Source organism: Xiphophorus hellerii, chromosome 16 (genome assembly GCF_003331165.1).
Source record: "Xiphophorus hellerii strain 12219 chromosome 16, Xiphophorus_hellerii-4.1, whole genome shotgun sequence".
NCBI lineage: Eukaryota > Metazoa > Chordata > Actinopteri > Cyprinodontiformes > Poeciliidae > Xiphophorus > Xiphophorus hellerii.
Window position 1 is genome coordinate 3431428 of NC_045687.1, and position 20074 is coordinate 3451501.

The window sequence follows — 20074 nt, forward strand, 5'->3', positions numbered from 1 at the left end:
GAAGAATTAACTTTAACTTTACATTTTTATGCAAAATTTACGTTTTGCAAATTTTTGTGCTTCCATTTTGGGGTCTGCTTCTCTAAAGACTAAAAACACTTAAAAAAAAACACTCAGCCGTTTTTGGCAATAATTTAATAATTTTTGTTGTCTGGGCAATTACCATTTTCAAAAATCTTCTGAATGTACACTGCAAAAAGTATTTTGGTCTAGCTTCTAGTGCAAATATCTTAGTATACTTGAAATGAGACAAAACTAATTAACAAGTAACTTTTCAACAAGAAATATGAGTCAGTAATTCAATAGGTACTTTTTCCATTGGCAGATTACTTCACTTATAACATGGAAAAAATTCTTGTTATAAGTAAAATAATCTGCCAGTGGAATAAGTAATATTTTTATCAATAGTAAGAAATTATTAATTTTAACAACCTCTCATATCTTGCTGAAAAGTTACTTGTAAGTCAGTTTCGTCTTCTTTCTACTGCACTAAGATATTTGCACTGGAAACCAAAAATATTTGATAAGATTAAGTTTTTTTGTTTTTCGCAAATCAGCAGGAACTGAGCTTCACCTAGCAACCCCACCTGAGTGCCGCCCCGTTACCTAGCAACCCCAGCAAAGCTCCAGCATGTTTGTTCAGCTGATTTTACCGCTGTGTGCGCTGCATAATGCCTACTGGAAAAGACCAGGTTTTTTGGTGTTGTTGTTGTTGACTCTAGGCTACGTTCTGGGTCGCATTTGTAAAAATCAGATCTGTGTTGTTCAGACTGTCATGGAAAGATCAATTAAAGGTCGCATAAGGGTGGATTTGTGTCACTTCAGGCTGCAAGTGTGAATGTAGCCATGGAAACCACTTGCTGCATTCTTTTTGGTTGTGCAGGAGGCTCCACTTCTGCTTTTCAAAGATGTACAGTTGTATAATAGCACATCTGTTTGCAGCCATTTTCATGTTTAAAATGACAAGAAGCCCTAAAACTAAGCTGAATAAAATCTCATTGTCTAAGAATGGCTTTATGCAAAAAGAAAAGTAATGAACATAGACCAATCCGAACGTGTTCAAGGAAGCATAATAGGTCACCTTTAAAGAGAGGGCAAATGGAGAACAAGAGCTTCTAACATAAAAGACAACAAAGAGAGACATAAAAGAGTCAAAAAGGCTGAAAGGGGAAAGAAGATTTCTTCCCACTTAGACATTCAGCCTTTTTATGACTAATGAATCCCTGATGCTTACATACAAAAGGAGCAGTAAAACAGAAATGTAAGGAGCGGTATTTGGGGGAGAAATGAAAGACAACGGATGGATTACCATGGGAAAAAAACAGAATAAGGAGGTTTGATTTGGCAGTTTTCGCCAGCAGATTCCTCACTGAGGTAAGTGCAGATGTGGCAGAGCGCATTTTAAAAGAGAAAACTACTACGGTTTATAAAAAAAGAGAGAACACGACTTGCATAAGCAGCTTATGCTTCAGTTCATTGAGGTTTGCCTCTCATAAGGTCACTCCACAGATTTAAATCAGCTTGAGGTCTGGACTTTGCTCTGTTGATGACCCAGTTTGCACCAAACTCACATTTGACTCTAGAATACTCCCACGTCCCGACCAAAGGACCACCCCTCCACTACCGTGCTTGACAGATGGTACAGGGTATTTTTCTGTTGTTTTCTCCAAATATTGTGCTGGAAATCATGGCCTATTTAAAGTCTTTACTTTGGTCTAAAAAAGTTTTATAGTTTATTCAGAAGCAGCTCTGCAACCTTAAAGAATAGAGTCTATTTTTGCAATCAAGCCGCACTTTTTCTCATTGCCTCGTCATCAGAGTTTAGTAGTAACTAGTTACATTTACTCAATTACATTTACTTGAGTAACCTTAAAATAAAAGTACTTTTAGGAGTGTTTTTACTGTGCTGTACTTTTTACTTTTACTTGAGTAATTTTATTATGAAATATTGCTACTCTTATCTGAGTAAGATTTCTGAATTTTCTACCCACTGAATGAAAACAAACATGTTTTAACAGGGGTACCTGTTGGAAGCAGGCCTGCACCAGGTTCTCAGGAAAGAGGTTTCTGATCAGGTCCAGGAAGGCGTCCAGGCTGCTGACCTCCTGGTTTTTTGTGGATGTGGACGTGGCGCTGCCCCGCAGTTTGGGGTTTCCCGGGTGGATTCCCAGAACCAGGATGACTCCCAGGACGGCGGCGATTACAGTGGTGGACATGTAGTACACCATGGCTCTGCTTCCCATCCTTCCACTGGAGCGAGCATCAAGACCGGCGAGACCTGGAGGTCACAGCCAGTGGATTTAAAATTATTGAAGATAGCTCTTCATTTTATCTGGTTTTATTTTTAAAAAAGCTCCTATCTAAAGGTGTTTTCACACATGATAGGGGACCAAAATTGGAACATTTGTTTCATTTTCAGTTGTGGATTAATTTTATACTGAACTGAGCCAAATGATCCAAACCTGAGCACACTGCAAATACACAAAATCTTACCAAGCATTTTTGGTCTAGTTTCTAAAATAAATCTCTTAGTACAATTGTAATAAGACAAAACTAATTTACAAGTAACTCATCAGTAGGAAATAAGAGGTTTTTTAAAGTAAATAATTCCTCAATATTGATGACAACGTTTTAGTTTCACTGACATTATTTCTCTTATGGGAAAAATGTTTTGTTATAAGTGAAATTATCTTCCAGTGAAAATAGTTTTTCATCAATATTAAGGAATTATTAACTTTTAAGGTAGTTTTGTCTTATTTCAAGTGTACTAAGAGATTTGTTTTAGAAACTAGACCAAAAATACTTTAAGATATTGTTTTTTCAGCACCAACTGTTCCCCTCCTCGCCTGTGGGGGCGCTGCACCAAGAACCACTGAAGGAAACGACACAGAAACCTCTGAAGAAGACGCAGACAGCCACTTCCTTCTTCATGAAATGTAAACAAAAATAGAGTGGCGTCAGATTTTAGCCACTCCACATGGTAAACTCTGTCAAGCCTGAAGAAGGTGCTGAGGGAATCCCAAAGGTGTGTTGAGAGAGTAAACGGCAAATCTGACCAAACAAGGGACCAAATGAAACTTTTAGCTCTGCCTCAACTGTCCATCAATCATTGGTTGTAAGTTTCCAGTTGTTGCACCAACAGATACTTGGACGTGTTTAAAGGCATTGCTAAATAACTACTCAAGAAGACTTTGAAAATGGTACCATGTCTCTAAAACATGACTCAAATATTCCAGGACAAATAAATTACTTAGCCATGGTTGGATTGTTTTAGGGGAAATTTATACCACTTAAAATATTTTGTAACCTTAAAAGTAAACAAACACTTTTTCCTCTAAGGTTTCAAAGACTTTATTGGTTTTTTAACCGTGCTCTGATTACAAAAGGTTAATTTTAAGCCTTTTAACCTTGCTAGCATCTGTTGCTAATTAGCTGTTTTGCTATGGTACATTTAATTTTAAGAAACTTGGTTTCTTAAGAACTTAATTAGGCAAATGAGCCTGAATATGAGTTCAGTTCTGGTCACCCACCAAGCAGTAAATGCAATCTCACGTTATCTCCACCCTGAAGCTTATGGTAGTGATGTAACATGGAAACCCCAAGCTAACCCTAAAGTCAGCGTTTATGAAACAATTGTCCTACTTTGTTAAAAAAAACAAGAAGTAGGGCAAAGATTTATCCCTATCTGTGTCAAAATTTGTACATTTTATAGAAATTATAAAGATTTAAACCATATGGCTACCACTTTATCTCACCTGTGAAACATGTATGCTAACTAGCATTAGCCACTGTAATGCCTGGTTGTATTGAACACTTTAATTCAGCATATAATGCAATTCTAAAACTGCACCTCTGTGACTAAAGTTTACTATGACAGAAACATCCTGATTCATCCCCAGAGTTTCCCTCCAGTCGCCGAGTAAAGGGATTACAAGCTCTGCTAGCAAGGTAAACACTTCCATTATTCACTCTGGGTGTGGTGAAGGTATTTATAGAAAATGTGCGTGGGGTGTGTTTTATTTTATCAACAGAAGCACAGACACGTGAAAAAGTATACTTGGGAAAAGAAGTGAAGAAATATACCGGACTGTTTACAAAAGCAGACTGAAGCCTCTTCTTTTTGCTTCACTGGTATATATATTCACTAATGTACTAACAGCATAGCTAGTGTCTTGTTTAGCACCTTAGCGTTTAGCACATTTTAGCTAATCTGCTAATGTACCAGAGCTATGTTTTTGCTTGGTGTGTTAGCGTTTTTGCTAACTTTGAAAACATTTAGCATGATCAGCTTCCTCTAGATGAATTGTGCTAATTTGATACGCTGTTTTGTAAACTTTCAGTTGAATAAAGTTTGATGAAATTTTGTCAGATGGGTTCTCTAATAGATTTCTTTCCCTTGAAAATAAATTTGTTTTAGATAAATAACATGTTATCTGTGTCTGATGTTAGTTTTGTTTGGTTGGTTTACGTCTCAAGAACATTTTAATCATTTTACTGTAAGAATATGTCAACCTCTAAAGTTCAAATAGCCTAATTGAAGCCATTGTTTTGTGCTTTAGTAGATTTAGCTCACCTGTGATAAGGCTGGAGATGATTAGAGGCAGGATGAGCATCTTCAGCATTCTCATGAGGATTTCTCCAGGAAAGGAGACCATGGTGAGGGCGGCCATGTCTTTCACCTTCATGTAGCGAAGCAGCATCCCAAACACCGCTCCCATGACAACACCTGAGGAATCATAAACACTCCTTAGTCATTTTCTGTTGTTTGAAAGCAAGAAGTAGTTAAAGTTTTCCAGAAGTGGGACTAATATGAATGTTGAAAGTTTCTAAAAATAGGTTTTTGTGATTGAATACACCATTTAGTTTTCAACAGAAGTCCTTAGAGAAAGTTATGTCTGTTCACGTGTTCAATCGAGTCAAAAATTAGGAATTAAAAACATTTCAACACCTGTTCAGCTGAAGAAGTAGAAAAAAAACAAGATTTTCCATGTAGTTTACAGGCTCTGAGTGGAGTCACCGGCCAGTTGTTTTACATCTGAGATGTAAGAGAACTCTGACTAATGAGAGCCATCTACCGTAATGTAAACGGCTTCATATCTGAGTTTAAATCTTGGTGACAAATTACAGACAAAAAATAACACACTTCTCAAGCTCTGCATGGACCTTTTTTCCCTACAAGAATGCAGCTATGGCGAAACATAGCTAAGTGTTTACAAAAGCAGACTAAAGACAACAACAAGCCGACACAAGTCTTGTGGGAAAATGATCGTGGAGTTTGTACATCTTGATTTGCGTTAAGCAAGATTTGCTGCAAATCATGACTTAAAGGAAAAGACAACAAACTAGCCACTCAGCAGGCGGTTTGGGAAGTAAAAGCTGAAACTTGTTGTTTCCACAATAACACAGTGAAGTAGCCTGAGCTTTAAAGTGGGTTCATACCAAGAACAGTGAGTCCCAGCAGCAGGTTGTGGGTGCTACGGCTGCAGTGGCCGGCGTCTTTATATGCAAGGTCCGTGTTGTCATCTCTAGCGGTTTCCTCTTTCTCCTTGTCCTTTTTTGTGTTGGACTGGTTGGTTGTCGGCTGGTTTGTCATCCTGCCTGTGGAGAGATTGAGAGAGTTGGGTTTACTTTTAACAAAGATCCTCACACTTCAATCTTATAGTAAGTAGTATTGGCTTGTCAAATAATGCTAAAAACCGTATTTTATTTAAAATTATTCTTAGATAATGAGATTTTAGTCCGATCATTTCAGAATGAGATGTTTTAGGGCATCTTGTCAATTTAAAGTAAAATAAGCACACTTCTTCCCGTACCCCTATTGCCTTCGCACAGGAAAATGGCTGCCTTTACAAGCTGGAGCTCCACTTAGGTTGCTAGGTGACGGGCGGAATTCTGCTGGCGTTGCTAGGTGACGGGCGGAATTCTGCTGGCGTTGCTATGTGACGGCACTGTGCCTGCTGATTTGTGACATTACATTCTGGAGGTTTTTGAAATGTTTCATTTCACAGACACAGAAAAGTATTAACTTATTGCCAGAAAACGTCAGTGTGTTAAAGCACTTTGGCTTAAAAAAACTTACAAAAACATGCAAAATGTGACTTACACAGCAACTCCCTTGCAAATTAGCTTGTGCTATCGGTACTTTGATGCAAACATGGGACTACTGTTGTGTTCAGTTTGCCTATGTTGATTTGTGTCTGTACCTATCAAATAAACTTAAATTAAATTACTTTTTTGAAAATTCAGGTAAAAATCCATGTTTTATGCGTTGCTTTTGCTTAATCTTCTGTATGTAATTTGTGTGTTTAACTTTTTTCGTTTTTCTTTTATTCACTTTGTGACCTTTGTCTTGAAAGATGCCATATCAATAACGTTCCACTTTACTACTGCAAACCTATGCAGTATCTCCATTGTGTATACAGAGTATTTAAAGAACAAGAACCTTCTGTTTGAGCTAAAACTTTACTGCCTTGTATCTGTAGGGTACCACAGGGTAAATGTCGGGTATCTACCTGAAGGGTACGTTAGGGTAACTGCTTTTAGCTCATGGTGTTGAGATGAGTGAGCCTGACTTATCTGTCATGCTTAAAGTATTTCTGGGCCTGGACCCACTCGACTAAACAACTTTGAATCTATTTCTGGCAATCAAAATGCTTTGAGGATGAAATAATTCATAATGACAGTTCACAATACTTAGCATGCAGTTTACACGTCAACGGCATCCTCACCTGCTGTGTGAGAACTTTATTATGTTCCAACATGGAATCTAAATCACAGACACTGTGGGAGCCAATATAAAACATTAAAGTCTTTGCTGCTTCTGCATTGAGAAAAACGAGGAATTTAGCATTTTTATGTAAGATATACAAGATTATAAAGAAACAAAAGAGTTGTTTCAATAAATATGGCTTAAAGTGGTCTGTATAATGTTTTATGTGGAGTTATTGTATCCAGATCTCAACTCTTTGTGGCTTATGTTGGCAAATTTGGCAGCTATTGCTCACCACAAACTGTATCCAGATGCCGACTCCTCTTATAAGTGACTTACTGGTAAATGTGAGGCGGCCATGTTTTCTGCCTGTAACATCAGAGGAGACGTGTCCCATTTATTTCATGCGGTGTCACAGACGTAGAAGATAAAGATACTTTTCTGTTATTTTATCTATTCAAACACATAAATGCTCATATATTGGAACTCTGATGCTCAAATTCATTAAGATATTTCAATTCTCAGGCTGTGAAACCAGCTCAAAGTTTTAACCTGAGCTAGGCAGGCACCCTGCCTACATTAAGGACGAGGCTTAAAGGTGACCTTATATGCTTCCTTGAACATGTTAGGAAAGGTTTGTGCAAAACCCCTACATTAAATTTTTTACATTTCTTAGATAATGAGATTTTAGTTTGTTCAGTTTCAGAATGAGCTAGTTTAGGGTGTCATGTCACTTTAAATCCAAATAAGCTTCTGCTGGCCAACTCGAGGTTTACACTCGCACGTGAAAATGGCTGCAAACAGATGCACAATTCAACAACCATACATCTTTGAAAAGCAGAAGTGGAGCCTCCCGCACAACCAACAAGAATGCAGCAATGGGTTCCTGGATGGTATGTCAACTACAGCAGCCATTGTACAGCGCATACAGCATTAAAACCAGCTGACCAAATGTGCTGGAGCTCGGTTTGGGTTGCTACTGATTTGTGACCTCACCACTGAGAGGTTTTTGAACCGGCTCATTTTCCAGGCATCAAAAAACAGCTTGTGTTGTTTTTAGAAGCAGTTGAGAGCCAAATTGAAGTGCAAATTGTGCAAAATTTGTAGTTAACAAGGACTTGTCTTCATCAACAAAATAAAAGTAAATTTAAAGGGAACTATTGTGCAAAATTAATTTTTGCACCCATCTATGTTTCCATTTTGGGGTCTACTGCTTCTAAAAAAAAAACCGAGGCGCTTAAAAGAAACACCCAGTCATTATGTGGCGGTAGGTTAGTATTTGTTTGGTGTCTGGAAAGTGACCCATTCCATAATCCTCCCAAATGTAATGTCACATTCGATGGGCACTGCACTGTTACCTAGCAACCACAGACAAGCCCAGGCCTGTTACCTAGCAACCCAATCATAATTCCAGGATGTTTGGTTACCTGGAAAAGACAAGGGTTTTGTTCTTGACTTACCATCCAGAAACCACTTGCTACATTCTTGTTGGTTGTGCAGGAGGCTCCACTTCTGCTTTTCAAAGATGTATGGTGATATAACTGCGTGTCTGTCTGTAGCCAATTTGATGTGCGAGTGTGAACGTTGAATTGGGGGGCGTGACCAGCAGCAGCTTATTTGGATTTAAAGTGACAGAGACCCTAAAATAGCTCATTCTGAACCGAGCAGACCGAAGTCTCATTATCTGAGAATGATTTTGTGCAAAATCAAGTAACACGTTTTTATAGATAATAGACCTATCCTTGTCTGTTCAAGGAAGCGTAGTAGATCACATTTAAGGTAAGTTACCAAGATACTCCTTTCCCCAGCTGATCCCCCTGGAATAACCAAGCTAGAAAGGATCCATAGCCCCTTCAGGAAGTTTTGGGATGTTCAAAAGTACAAGGAAGCTCATTTTGACTAAACCTGACATTTTGACTTCAGATTCAAGGGACTAAATCCACTTTCTCCATTCCCACTCACAAGAGGCAACTTATCCTGGGGAGATTGGAGTTGAGCCAAATATTTCTGTTTAAACCTTTGCTTTAGGCACGTAAGGTTTAAAATAGTTGGTCTACATTGTTTGTTTTAGGAGGGGTGATAGCATTCTCACATCAGGAAATCTGCAAATAATTAGAGGTAAATACTGCTGTGCAAACAACATACAGTAAGGCTTCAAGGAAAAACTGCAGCCAAATAAAAATAAAGGCTTTCTTCTGACAGTTATTTGAATCAAAGGAATGATTTATTTAAGGGGCGACTGTTTGATTTCTTTGCGTCATGTCAACAAAAAAAGCTGAGCCTGCGGGAATCTGATCCACCATGCAAGTATTAGATAATAACCAAAACTGATGGTTGAGGTAGAAAGACAAAAAAAGAATGTTGAACAAAATGAATCAATTAGATATATTGTTCTCCAACCATCTTTTAACTAAATGGTCAGAAAGATGGTGCTGTTTGGGTTTGAATATTTACTAAATTACATCACTTGGGAATATTGACTCACTTCCGCTAATGCTAATATGCTAATAGAGGAGCTAATTTTAGGTTTAGCGCTTTAGCATTTTTGCCAACTTTGAAATCATCTATCACACTTTGCTTCTCCTAAATTAATTTTTCTGGATTAATTATTCCTCTCCTCTCGTTCTCCACCCATGTAGCAAATTATGTTTATGATGTACCCAGAATGCTTTGCTGTAAAACGACAGATATCTTATGGTTCTCCATTGACCATATAAATGCGCAACTTGTCATTTTGAAAATAAATTTGCTTATTGAAAACACATTAATTTTATTTCAGCCATCTTGAGATTGGTGTATTTCACAAAACTGCACTGGAAACACTTTTCCCCCCCCATCACAAATGTCACATGACCAACAACCAGATGTTGCCTCTGGCAGAAACGACGAAGAAGACGACGACAGGAAGTAGTTGGAGGATGATGGTGCAGCATGTTTTTTAATGATTGATGACATGAACAACTTATTCATGTGTGATTTTAATTGTGTTTCTTATTTAATGGAAACAACCCAATTAAAAAATTTTTATTTTGTCAGCATTAGTGGAATATTGACAAAGTTTTACACACATTTGTGATGATACCACAACATCAGAAATAACAAATAAAATGAATAATAAAGTTTCTGTAAACAAAATTATCCTTCAATAAATTAGACCAAAGCACCAGACTGAAGGATTTTGTCATTCAGATTTTTGTAGAAAAAGAGAGAAAAGAGAAAAACGATAAATCCTGCAAATGAAAATTATTGAGCTCATTTTAATTCAACATGCGATTAATTAATTAACTGATTTGTTGCTTGTTGTGACTGACCTACACACAAATGGGCTGGAATGTGTCGTCATCCTGGAACAGAATCGGCTGCGATTAGGATTGGCAGTCTGGGCAATAATTAATTTCCACAAACCAAAAACAACACAACCAGGTAAAAACAAATCTAAAAACTGAACGTATCTTCACGACAAAACCCAAAATCTACAACCGGCGTTAGCATTAATCTGCTGTGTTTTGTTGTCATTATTTACAATCCATCATGTTAGCGAATGACGAACGAGAGACGCAGTAATCTAAGGTCACCTACTGTTTTGTTTTCCTTCAGGGTTTCATCTCCACGCCTTCATCGTCTCAGCGCCGCTGTATTGTCTGCCAGACCGAGTACTGAACTGAAACGGTGTGTTTTAGTGTCCTGCCAAGTTTCAGTGGAGAGAGATGTAATCCTCGATGAATGGAGTTATGAGAAAGCAGGGGGGGGAGGGCGGGAAACTCTGTTGTAGTCATCGCAAATCCTCTTTCCAATCTTTACATCATTCTTAGTATGAACACTGTTTGGTGATGTCAGCTGGCCACATGGTCGTATTTACACAAATCTGAAGCGGAAAGGTTCATTATTGGGAAAATCATTTAGGAACGAGGTAGTTAGAGCCGGACGGATTAATGGGGGGATAATAAACTAAAATAGAAAGGCGATGAAACCAGAATCAAGGCTGTAAAAACACCAAACATTACCAAGAATTTATCATCTAGTTTCTAATGTCAATATCTTACGACACTTGAAATAAAACAAAACTAATTTACAAGTAACTTTTCTAGATGGTATGGACTCTTGCTTTAGGTAAATAGTACTATTTCTATTGGCAGACTATTTCACTCAACAAAACATTTTTTCCATGTTAGAAGTGAAATGAACTAGAACTTTATCATCATTATTAAGGAATTATTGACTCAAAACTACCTCCTGTATGTTGGTGAAAAAATACTTCACAGTTAGCACACTTGAAACAAGGCGAAACTAAGATATTTGCACTAGAAACTAGACCAAGAATACTTGATAAGATTTTGCAGTGTTGCCTTCAAATTGCAACAATAAATCTGACACTGTTTCAAAAACAGGGCAGGTGCCAACATGTCAACATTTTCCTTCTGCTACAGAAACTCTCAAAGCTGCAATGGCATATTAGAGCCATTATACAGTATATATATATTTTAAAAATAGTAGTACATTTCCACCAAATTTTTTTTGCTTAATTTCAGAATTTTCTTTTTAAAAAGTGGAAATTTCTGTGTTGCAAAAGTTACAAATTTTCTAGAAACAAAAATCAGAAATTTTCAGAATAATCTCAGAAAGATTCTGGAAATTTCTGTGTTTGAAAAGTTGAAAATTTGCTAGGAAAATAAAATCATATTTTTTTAGACGAATCTTATGAATTTTCTAGAGAAACAATGAAATTTCTGTTCTTGAAAAATCAAAAAATTGCTTTAAAAAAATCTAATTTTTTAGATTAATCTGAATTTTTCCAGAAAAAAATTTCAAAACTCCTGCTAAAAAAATTAATTTTTAGATTAAATCTCAGAAATTAAAAAAAAAAAAAAAACACACACACACACACACAAAAGAAAAGCAATTGTTAGAGATTTTTTGGTATTATCATTTCATTCTTACTCTGGTTCACCTTAAGTCTATAGATCTTAGTGATTTTCTGTTTAAAGTGATCTTCTGTTTAAAGTGATTTTCTGTTTAAAAAGTTCTCTTCTTTAAATGACCTGGAAGTCACTACTGTCTGTTTATCTTCATGTGAAACAGTTAACAATGTGTTTCTCAGACCTTTGATTAGTTATCACACCTAGGAACTGGGTTGCTAGTTGATTGTATCAGAAGTTTTACGACCTTTGTTGTTTTTCCTGACTGTCCCCTAGGTAGAAATTCCTTAGTCGTAAAACTGTGTTTGATTGTGTTCGTTTCGGGGGCTCCTAATCTTATCAGCACCAGCCCCCTTTGCTTTTGTTTTGTGTTAATAAAAAGACAAGCTCTACTGCAGAGTTTCAGAACACACGGTGAACTGGTCAGAGGAGCAGTTCTCTGTGTTTTCTCCTTTTGCAAAAGCTTGGCTATAAAATTCATAATACGTTGTCTGTGGTTCTTTATTTTATATAGGTTCGAAAGGAAAAATACCTATCAGCAATAAAATATGTTAGTTTCAAAATTCAAAAATTAGCTAAAAGAGAAATGTTGACATTAATCTCAGAAATGAGTTTCAAAAGTCCAACATTTTAACCTTTCACATTTCCACATTGTTTCTAGTACATTTAAGAATTTTTTTTGCAGAAATTTGCTCCTGTTTTCTATCTAAACAGCCTTAATACGCCGTCTCACAAAGCTGCCTCTAAATGTGGAAAAACAATAATCGAGGAATCGGCTCGTCCTTTTGGCTCGACTTCTTACGTCTCTAAAATCTTGCCAGAAAAGTCTGAATTTTTATGAACAGAACCGACGAGCCTGTTATATCGCATTACATCTTAGGATTCCTAATAACACAGAAATTCAATTCGCTGGGTTCAGATAGGTCAAGCAGCTTAAAGTAAATCCTGGATTTTCTCCAAACATGACACAGGTATTATAACTCAGGCTGGAGAACAAGAGGTTTGTCGCTTCGAAGGAGGGAAAATTTGATTCCTTGAAGGAGATTTGGGAATATTTTCTGATATTTAAAGCTGTGGAAAAAAGGAGAAAAGTCCAAAACATTTTATTGGTGGGTGTAAACAAAAATAAACCTGTCATATTAAGATAAAACAGCAACCAAAAAAAAAAAAAAAATACTGCAGCACAAACGCTTTGGTTGTAGTGAAAACCAATGTAGAAACATTTTTGTAAGATTTTATACAGCTTACTTTAAAACAGGGAATATGGCAAGAATTAGGAGAGAATTTTAAATTTGCACCTTTATAAGATTGTAAATTGGGATAATTCAGGCTTGACCTTTCACCTCATTAAACTCTTAGGTTTTGCCACAGTACTCTTTATGTTGATGTATCTCATATTCAGTGTACGGAGGTTTTTAAGTTTTGGACCCGGTGCGGTTTGCCTGAGTGTCTTTATTCGAATCATCCTACTCATTCAGAAATTCAGAGAAGCTTCTAAAATAATACTTTGAACATTGATTTATGTGTTAAAACTTTTTGATTCAATAGAATGATGACATGTTTGAAACCTTTAATGTAAAAACAGCCTGGAGTTAGTTTTATCTACAAACAGTCCTGGGCTCACGTCTGCTAATGCGCTAATAGCGGAGCTAATGTTTCACTTAGCGTTTTAGCTAACCTTGAAACAGTTTAGCTCACTAAATAAATTCTAAATTGCTAATTTTTTTGGCTGTTTTGTAAACTCTCAGTTGATTAAAATTCGACATCTGTGTTGAAGTTTTGGTTAAGAATTCTTCAAGAAATTAGACGTTTATATTCATGCTCTTATTCTGAAGAGGTGAAGAATATTTAAGGAGCAGTTCAGTTCCCTCTCTTTGTGTTCTTTCTCCCTGTCTTTTTTTCTAATAACTTTAGTTTAGAAAAAATAAATAAATACAGGAACAAAATAAAACAGACAGTACAGGCGTAAACAACAAAATTGTACTATTATTGGTTTACTTTCTATCTTAGTACATTTGAAATAATACAAAACTAACTTACAAGTAACTTTTCAGCAAGATATAGAAGCTTGTTTAAGGTAAATAATTCCTTTATATTGATGAAAAAGTATGAGTTCCACTGCCACCGTTACCTAGCAACACCAGCTACGCCCAGTCCGTTACCTAGCAACCCAGTTCTAGTTCCGCTGGCAGATTATTTCACTTATTACATGGAAAAATGTCTTGTTAAAAGTAAAGTAACCTGTCAGTACTGTAGTACTTTTTTTAATCAGTGTTAAGGAATTATTGACTTAAGAAAAAGCTTATATATCTTAATAAAAAGTTACATGAAAGTTAGCTTTGTCTTATTTAAAGTGTACTAATATTTTTGTACCAGAAACTGGACCAAAAATATTTGGTAAGATTTTGAGTTTTTGCAGTATTTGAAGTCAAAGGATCCAGAAATAGATCAAAACAAAGAATATATCACACCAACACAAAGAAGGGGAGTTTTTAGAACAGAAAAATGAAGAAACACAATATTATTAAGTTTAACAAGAATTTAAAGATGGACCTTAATCTGGGTTATAATTAATATGTGTGTTTTTGCAGAGAATTATTAAATTTTAAGAGCAGAAATGTATGTAGTTTTGTTTCATTGGTAATTATTTTGTTGGAAGTCTTTAAGCATAATTGTACATTTATTCTTTACTGTGTTAATTATAAGCTCAGAGGGTTGGTTTCTGGGATAATCCTTGATTGATCTGTAATAAATCTTAATCTGAGAAATATACAGGATCAGCTTGCTTCTAAACCTCTGAATTTATCCCTTGATAACTGATTTTACTCAAACTAATCTCTTGTGCTATTATCCCTCTTTTAACACCTTCTGAAACGCGGCTGGTTTAACCACAAATAACTGAGACAAAGCTCAAAGTTTTGATAAATTACAGTTACAAAACGAGGTGCCTTGAAGTGCAGATTCTGTGTAAATGATTGCCGAGACATCTGCGTTCATCCCAGCTACGGGCGTGTTCGAGTGTCTGTGTGTCTCAGAGGATTATTTTCCAGCGGTTGATTGTTTGGTGTGAGCTTTGGATCGAAAAGGATCGAGAGGTAATCCCCCGCCCCGCCCCGCTGCCAAAACCCGTTTAACAGAGCGAGAGGAGGACGGCGGCCGCAGCGACGCTCTGCAAGTCAAACAAGACTGAAGGACAATTTGTTTCTGTCAGTTTAAACGTGCAAAATTAGGAAATAAATCATCCAGATATGCTTAACAAGTATGGATGATGGAAATTTAGGATTTATCTTAAGCACTGCAAAAACCCAAAATCTTACTACATTTCTTTGGTTTAGTTTCTATCCAATATAAATTTATAATTAAAAAAAGACAAAACTAACTTTCATGTAACTTTTCATCATGATATTTGACCTTGTTTTAAGTCAATAATTCCTTAATATTGATTTTAAAAGAGTTCTAGTTCCAGTGGCAGATTTCATGGGATATTTTTCCCGTAAGTCAAAAAATCTTCCAATAAAACTAGAATATTTTTTTAATTAATATTATAAAATTGTGCCTCATCAATTTATAAAGCACTTTATTTTTTCATGTTTTCTATTTTTATACACTGCAAAATCACTAAATTTGACCAAGAATGGTTCAGTTCCTAATGCAAATATCTTAGTACACTTGAAATAAGACAAAACTAACTAACTAGCACAGCAAAAACACAAAATCTTAGCAAGTATTTTTGGTCCAATTTCTGTTTCAAATGTCTTAGTACAGTTGAAATGAGACAAAACTAACTTACAAGTGAGATATATGAGTTTGTTTTAAGTAAATAATTCCTTAATATTGGTGAAAAAGTAAACATTCCACTGGCGCCGTTACCTAGCAACCCAGCCTATCACCTAGCAACCCAGCCTATCACCTAGCAACCCATTTCTGGTTCCACTGGCAGATTATTTCAGTTACAATATCGGAAAATTGGCTTGTTATTCGTGAAATAATCAGCCAATGGAAATACTACTGTTTTTTAATCAATATTGAGGAATTATTTACTTAAAACACGCCAATATATCTTACTGAAAAGTTACTTGTAAGTTGGTTTTGTCTTATTTCAAATATACTGAGATATTTGTACTAGAAACTAGACTAAAAATATTTGGTAAGATTTAGTGTTTTTGTAGTGTTGTGTATTATTTTGTTGTGACTTTTTGCTTGTCTAATTCAGTTTGTTTAAATTAGTTTTTAGAGCTTGTCAGCTACTTTTTATTAGTTACTATTAGTTAAATATTGTTCAGTTTGTATTAGTTAGGGTAGTAGTTTTAGTTTTTCCATACATTGGTTAAATTTTGGGTGCAGAATTCACAAAGTATTGTATTATGATTATGTTTACATTGATTGGGTATTGAATCTTCAATAGCCGACCGATTCTGGCGTTTTCCTCCAACTTTTTCCGCCGCCATTTTGTGGACGAGCAGAGTATGGAGTGCCGTAGTTTGTTGATAAACTGACATAAACTGCTTGTGTTCACACATCAGTTTAAAAGGCTAATAAATAGTTTTAGTTAACAATAACAACCTTGGTTGCTGGGCGTTACTGAAGGGAAATTTGCTAAATTTGATATGAATCCATTTTGAATAATCCCAAATAAAATGCGCACAGGAACAGGCGGCTCTAATTTACCCCATAAAGGGTTAAAACAAGTGCAGGCCCATGTGAGCCTGACCTGAATGACAGCGACAGTCTATGACTGAGTTCATATGAACCATTTATCCAGCCCTACACTTTAAAGCAGCTGTGCATATGATGCAGGAAATATTTGCTTTAAAGTGCAAATGTTGTCTTTAACTGACCAATAAGATCTTAATTATAGAAGATTTTCTGATAAATTCATTGTAATCTCTTTTGGTTGCCTGTTGGATTATTTTTCACTTTTTCTGCTTAAAAAGAGCGAATCTTGTCAGGATTTGAGTTTTCTGCGTCTCTGAGTCTCCATGTTGTCCTGGCTTCCCCTTGATTGTTCCCAGGTGTGTGTCGTTCCCTGATTACCTCCTGTGTATTTAATGTCACCTGTGTCTCTGCGTCTCTGTCGGGTCCTTGTCGATGCATTCTTGTCCATTCGTGTAGTGAATCGCTACCTGTGTTGAGCCCCGGTCTTCCACTCAGCAGTGCTGCCTGGCCTTTTGGACTGGTTTTTTGTGGATTGTTCATCATTAAATACCATCATTTCATCTCATCTGGGTCTGCTGCGTTTCCCTCACCGCCTTTCTCCACCAATTCTTGACAAATCTATTTAATCAGCGTTATAAATATTTATTGACACACTGCAAAAACAAAATCTTACCAAGTATTTTTGGTCTAGTTTTAGTGTGAATAGTAGAAATAAGACAAAACTAACTTGAAAGTAACTTTTCAGTAAGATATGAAGCCCTGGCATGTTATTGTTTGCATCTGGAAGTTTTGAGCACAACACTGAAGCGCGAAAAGACGATTCTTTCACTTGCCGTCCGTAGCCGCGGTGCCACGGTGGAACAACGCCATTAACAAAATGAAACCTGGAGATGTTGGTATGATTAGTTTAGTGCAGCACAGCAAAGGGAAAAGTAGCGCAGAAAAACTGTTGAACAACTCAAAACCACTTTTTTCCTAGCTCTCCGTGTCGGCTACAATACATTCAGACTCGTTGCCATAACAACCGACAACAACACCACTACATTTTTTTTTAGGACTCAGCACCATAAAAACATTTTCCACACAAAGAACAGAACATCCAGTCTGTTATGGATTTATCTTTTTAGGCTTGATGTTTATTTTGTGATTATTAATAAGTGATCACTGTGGTGGATTAGCTACCGCTGCTATTAGCTAATATAAAACTGTGGTGTTTGATTAGCTAATTTAAACACAATCTACTGATCTGTCAGAGTTTGTGTGTAGTTTGCCTTTTTTAATATTTTCATCTGAACCGAAACACCAAATTCCACAGCACATCTACATGCTGAGGTTGTCAAAGTCAAGCTAGCATAACTGAGCTACTTCCATTTCCCTCAATATTTTTTTCTTAGTTAAAACTTTTCCTGACCTTTTTATCTAGTTGTCACAATTTCAACAATTAGTAGCAAAGCATGGCGTCTTTTTTTTTTTTTTTACATAGCAGACATACATTTAAGATTTAGCGCGTTAAATTGACAACTTAGCAACTAAAACCATTGCTAATCATCGTTAGCGAGCAGCTTTTTGCCCTCCAGCAGGTAGATGGGGGCAGGTTCTTGTGCTTAAATAATTCCTTAATATTAATGAAAAGGTACTTTTTATAAGTGAAATAATCTGTCAGTGGAACTATTACTTTTTCATCAATATTAAGGAATTATTTCCTATTTTGGATTGAAGTAATATCCGACAATAGAAATAAAAAAAAGATAGTAGTTGATATTCTTCCGTGTGCGCAAAGTTTTTACTTTGTGGAACCAGAAATCCGTAAAATAGTTTATTTATTTATTTGTTTTTATGTGTTTTATGTTGAAGACCTGAATCATTTAGGCTTCAGGTACCTCCAGGATTTTGTTCAGATTTTAGATTGGAGCTGCCGTGTGTGTGTGGGTGGGCGTGTGTGTGTGAGTGAGATAAAATCCACGCATGTGCATGATTGTGTTCAGTGGACACATGTCAGATACACACCAACACACACTCTCATGCCCTCGGCTGGATGATAATCGCAGTGTATTAATCTGTTGTTTGAACTCCTTAAGCACAGACTGTCTATCACATCTGCTCTCTTCACCCCGTAAAGCCCTGCTATTAATAAACTCCCTCATTTCCCCCATTTTTATCACTTTGATCTGCTCTTCCCAATCCAACAAAACTGAATTTCACACAGCTTATTGCCTCCGTAAAGTAAATTCTTCTTCATTATTCCTTTATACACTGCAAAAACACAAAATATTACTAAATATTTTTGGTCTAGTTTCTAGTCTAAATATATTTGTAAGTTTGAAGAAAGACAAAACAAGTTATACGTTCAGTAACCTGCCAGTGGAATAAAAACTTTTTAAAATGAATATAAAGGAATTATTGACTTAAAACAAATTCCAATATAAAACTGAAAAGTTACTTGTAAGTCACTTTTATAGACACCATATTATTATTATTGTGGATAAAAATAAAAAAAGGAGTAATTTTTTTAACCAAAAAAGTCAAAAATTTTGAGATTAAGCTCAGAAATTTTCTTTGAAATATATGACCTCCAAAAGTAAAAAAAAAAAAAAGACATAAAAATTAATCTTATAAATTTTCTAGAAATAAAACTTTCACTTTTCTGAGTTTGTTCCAGTGGAACTTTAGTGAGTGTTAATCAATATTAATACATGATTTACTCAAGACCAGGTCCTATATTTTGCTTGTAATTTGGTTTTGTCTTATTTAAAGTGTCTTAAGATATTTGCACTTGAATACGTAGTAATATTGTGTGTTTTGCAGTATAAACCTCATTTGTTGGTACATTTTACAGGGCTTACACTGCAAAAACTCCAAATTTTACCAACTATTTGTCTAATTTCTACTGCTAATATCTTAGTATGCTTGAAACAAGACAAAACTAACTTGGAAGTAAATTTTCAGCAAGATACAGAAGCTTATTTTAAAAATATTAACCAAAAAATAATCAATATTAAGGAGTTCATATTTCTTGCTGAAACATTACCTGTAAGTTAATTTTGTCATATTTCAAGTGTACTAAAATATTTGCAGTAGACACTAGACAAAAATACTTGGTGAGATTTTGTGTTTTTGCAGTGTAGAAGCATAGAGGACATGATTAATAAAGTTGTTTTTGAATTTATGCGTCAGGGAAAAGGTGAGCAGGCTTACCTGTGGTGCGTTAGTGTCTCCCATCCGACTGGAGCGAGGCATCGGGAGCGACGCAGAGCGCAGCGATGTGCAGAGGAAGAGGCGACAGGAGGCAAAGCCACAGTCTTTGCGTCATCTGAGAAAATGTGCAGATTAATACGACAGCTTGTGGCTCCCCTCCCTCCTTTCCGCTCCGTTTGTCGACTCACTTCTTTTTTTCTTTTCTTTTTCCTCATTTTACAAATAATCTGAGCTACAGAGAGGAGGCGACGATCCCTTCTTGCCAGTAGAGTCGTAATAGAGGTATTTTTAAAAATTGAAAAAAATGTTTTGTTTACAAATACAAAGAAAAGACACAGAATGCACTAAAAAAAGAGAAAGGAGCTCCAACTTAAAAATATTAATTAATTTGTTAAAATTAATTGAAATGTATTCATGTTTTTTAACTGAACAACTTGATAATCTTAATATATTTACTTTGATAAACATGATAAACATTTTTTGTTGGATCACCTGTTTCCTTGGCCAACAGTAGCTTATTTGCATTTAAAGAGACAGGACGCCCTAAAATGCTCATTGTGAACTTACCAGACTAAAATCTCATTATCTAGGAATTATT

The 20074-nt window shown here is 35.9% G+C and overlaps 1 protein-coding gene across 3 annotated transcripts in view; it reads right to left on the bottom strand.

The window, feature by feature from the left end:
- The window catches only part of slc1a9 (solute carrier family 1 member 9), a 36822-nt gene extending 17243 nt beyond the window's left edge, over positions 1-19579 (bottom strand). Inside the window, exons 1-4 of one of the 3 annotated variants that reach the window (XM_032588652.1) lie at positions 19477-19579; positions 5440-5598; positions 4574-4726; positions 2025-2278 (exon numbers count right to left, since the gene is read on the bottom strand). In XM_032588652.1, the coding sequence (XP_032444543.1) occupies positions 2025-2278; positions 4574-4726; positions 5440-5593 (561 nt within the window). In that variant the 5' untranslated portion in view covers positions 5594-5598; positions 19477-19579. Of the gene's footprint in view, positions 1-2024; positions 2279-4573; positions 4727-5439; positions 5599-10288; positions 10430-19476 lie in introns of those variants that run through there. The other 2 variants (XM_032588651.1, XM_032588653.1) reach the window with 2 other exon arrangements.
- Between the last annotated feature and the right edge of the window lie 495 nt (positions 19580-20074).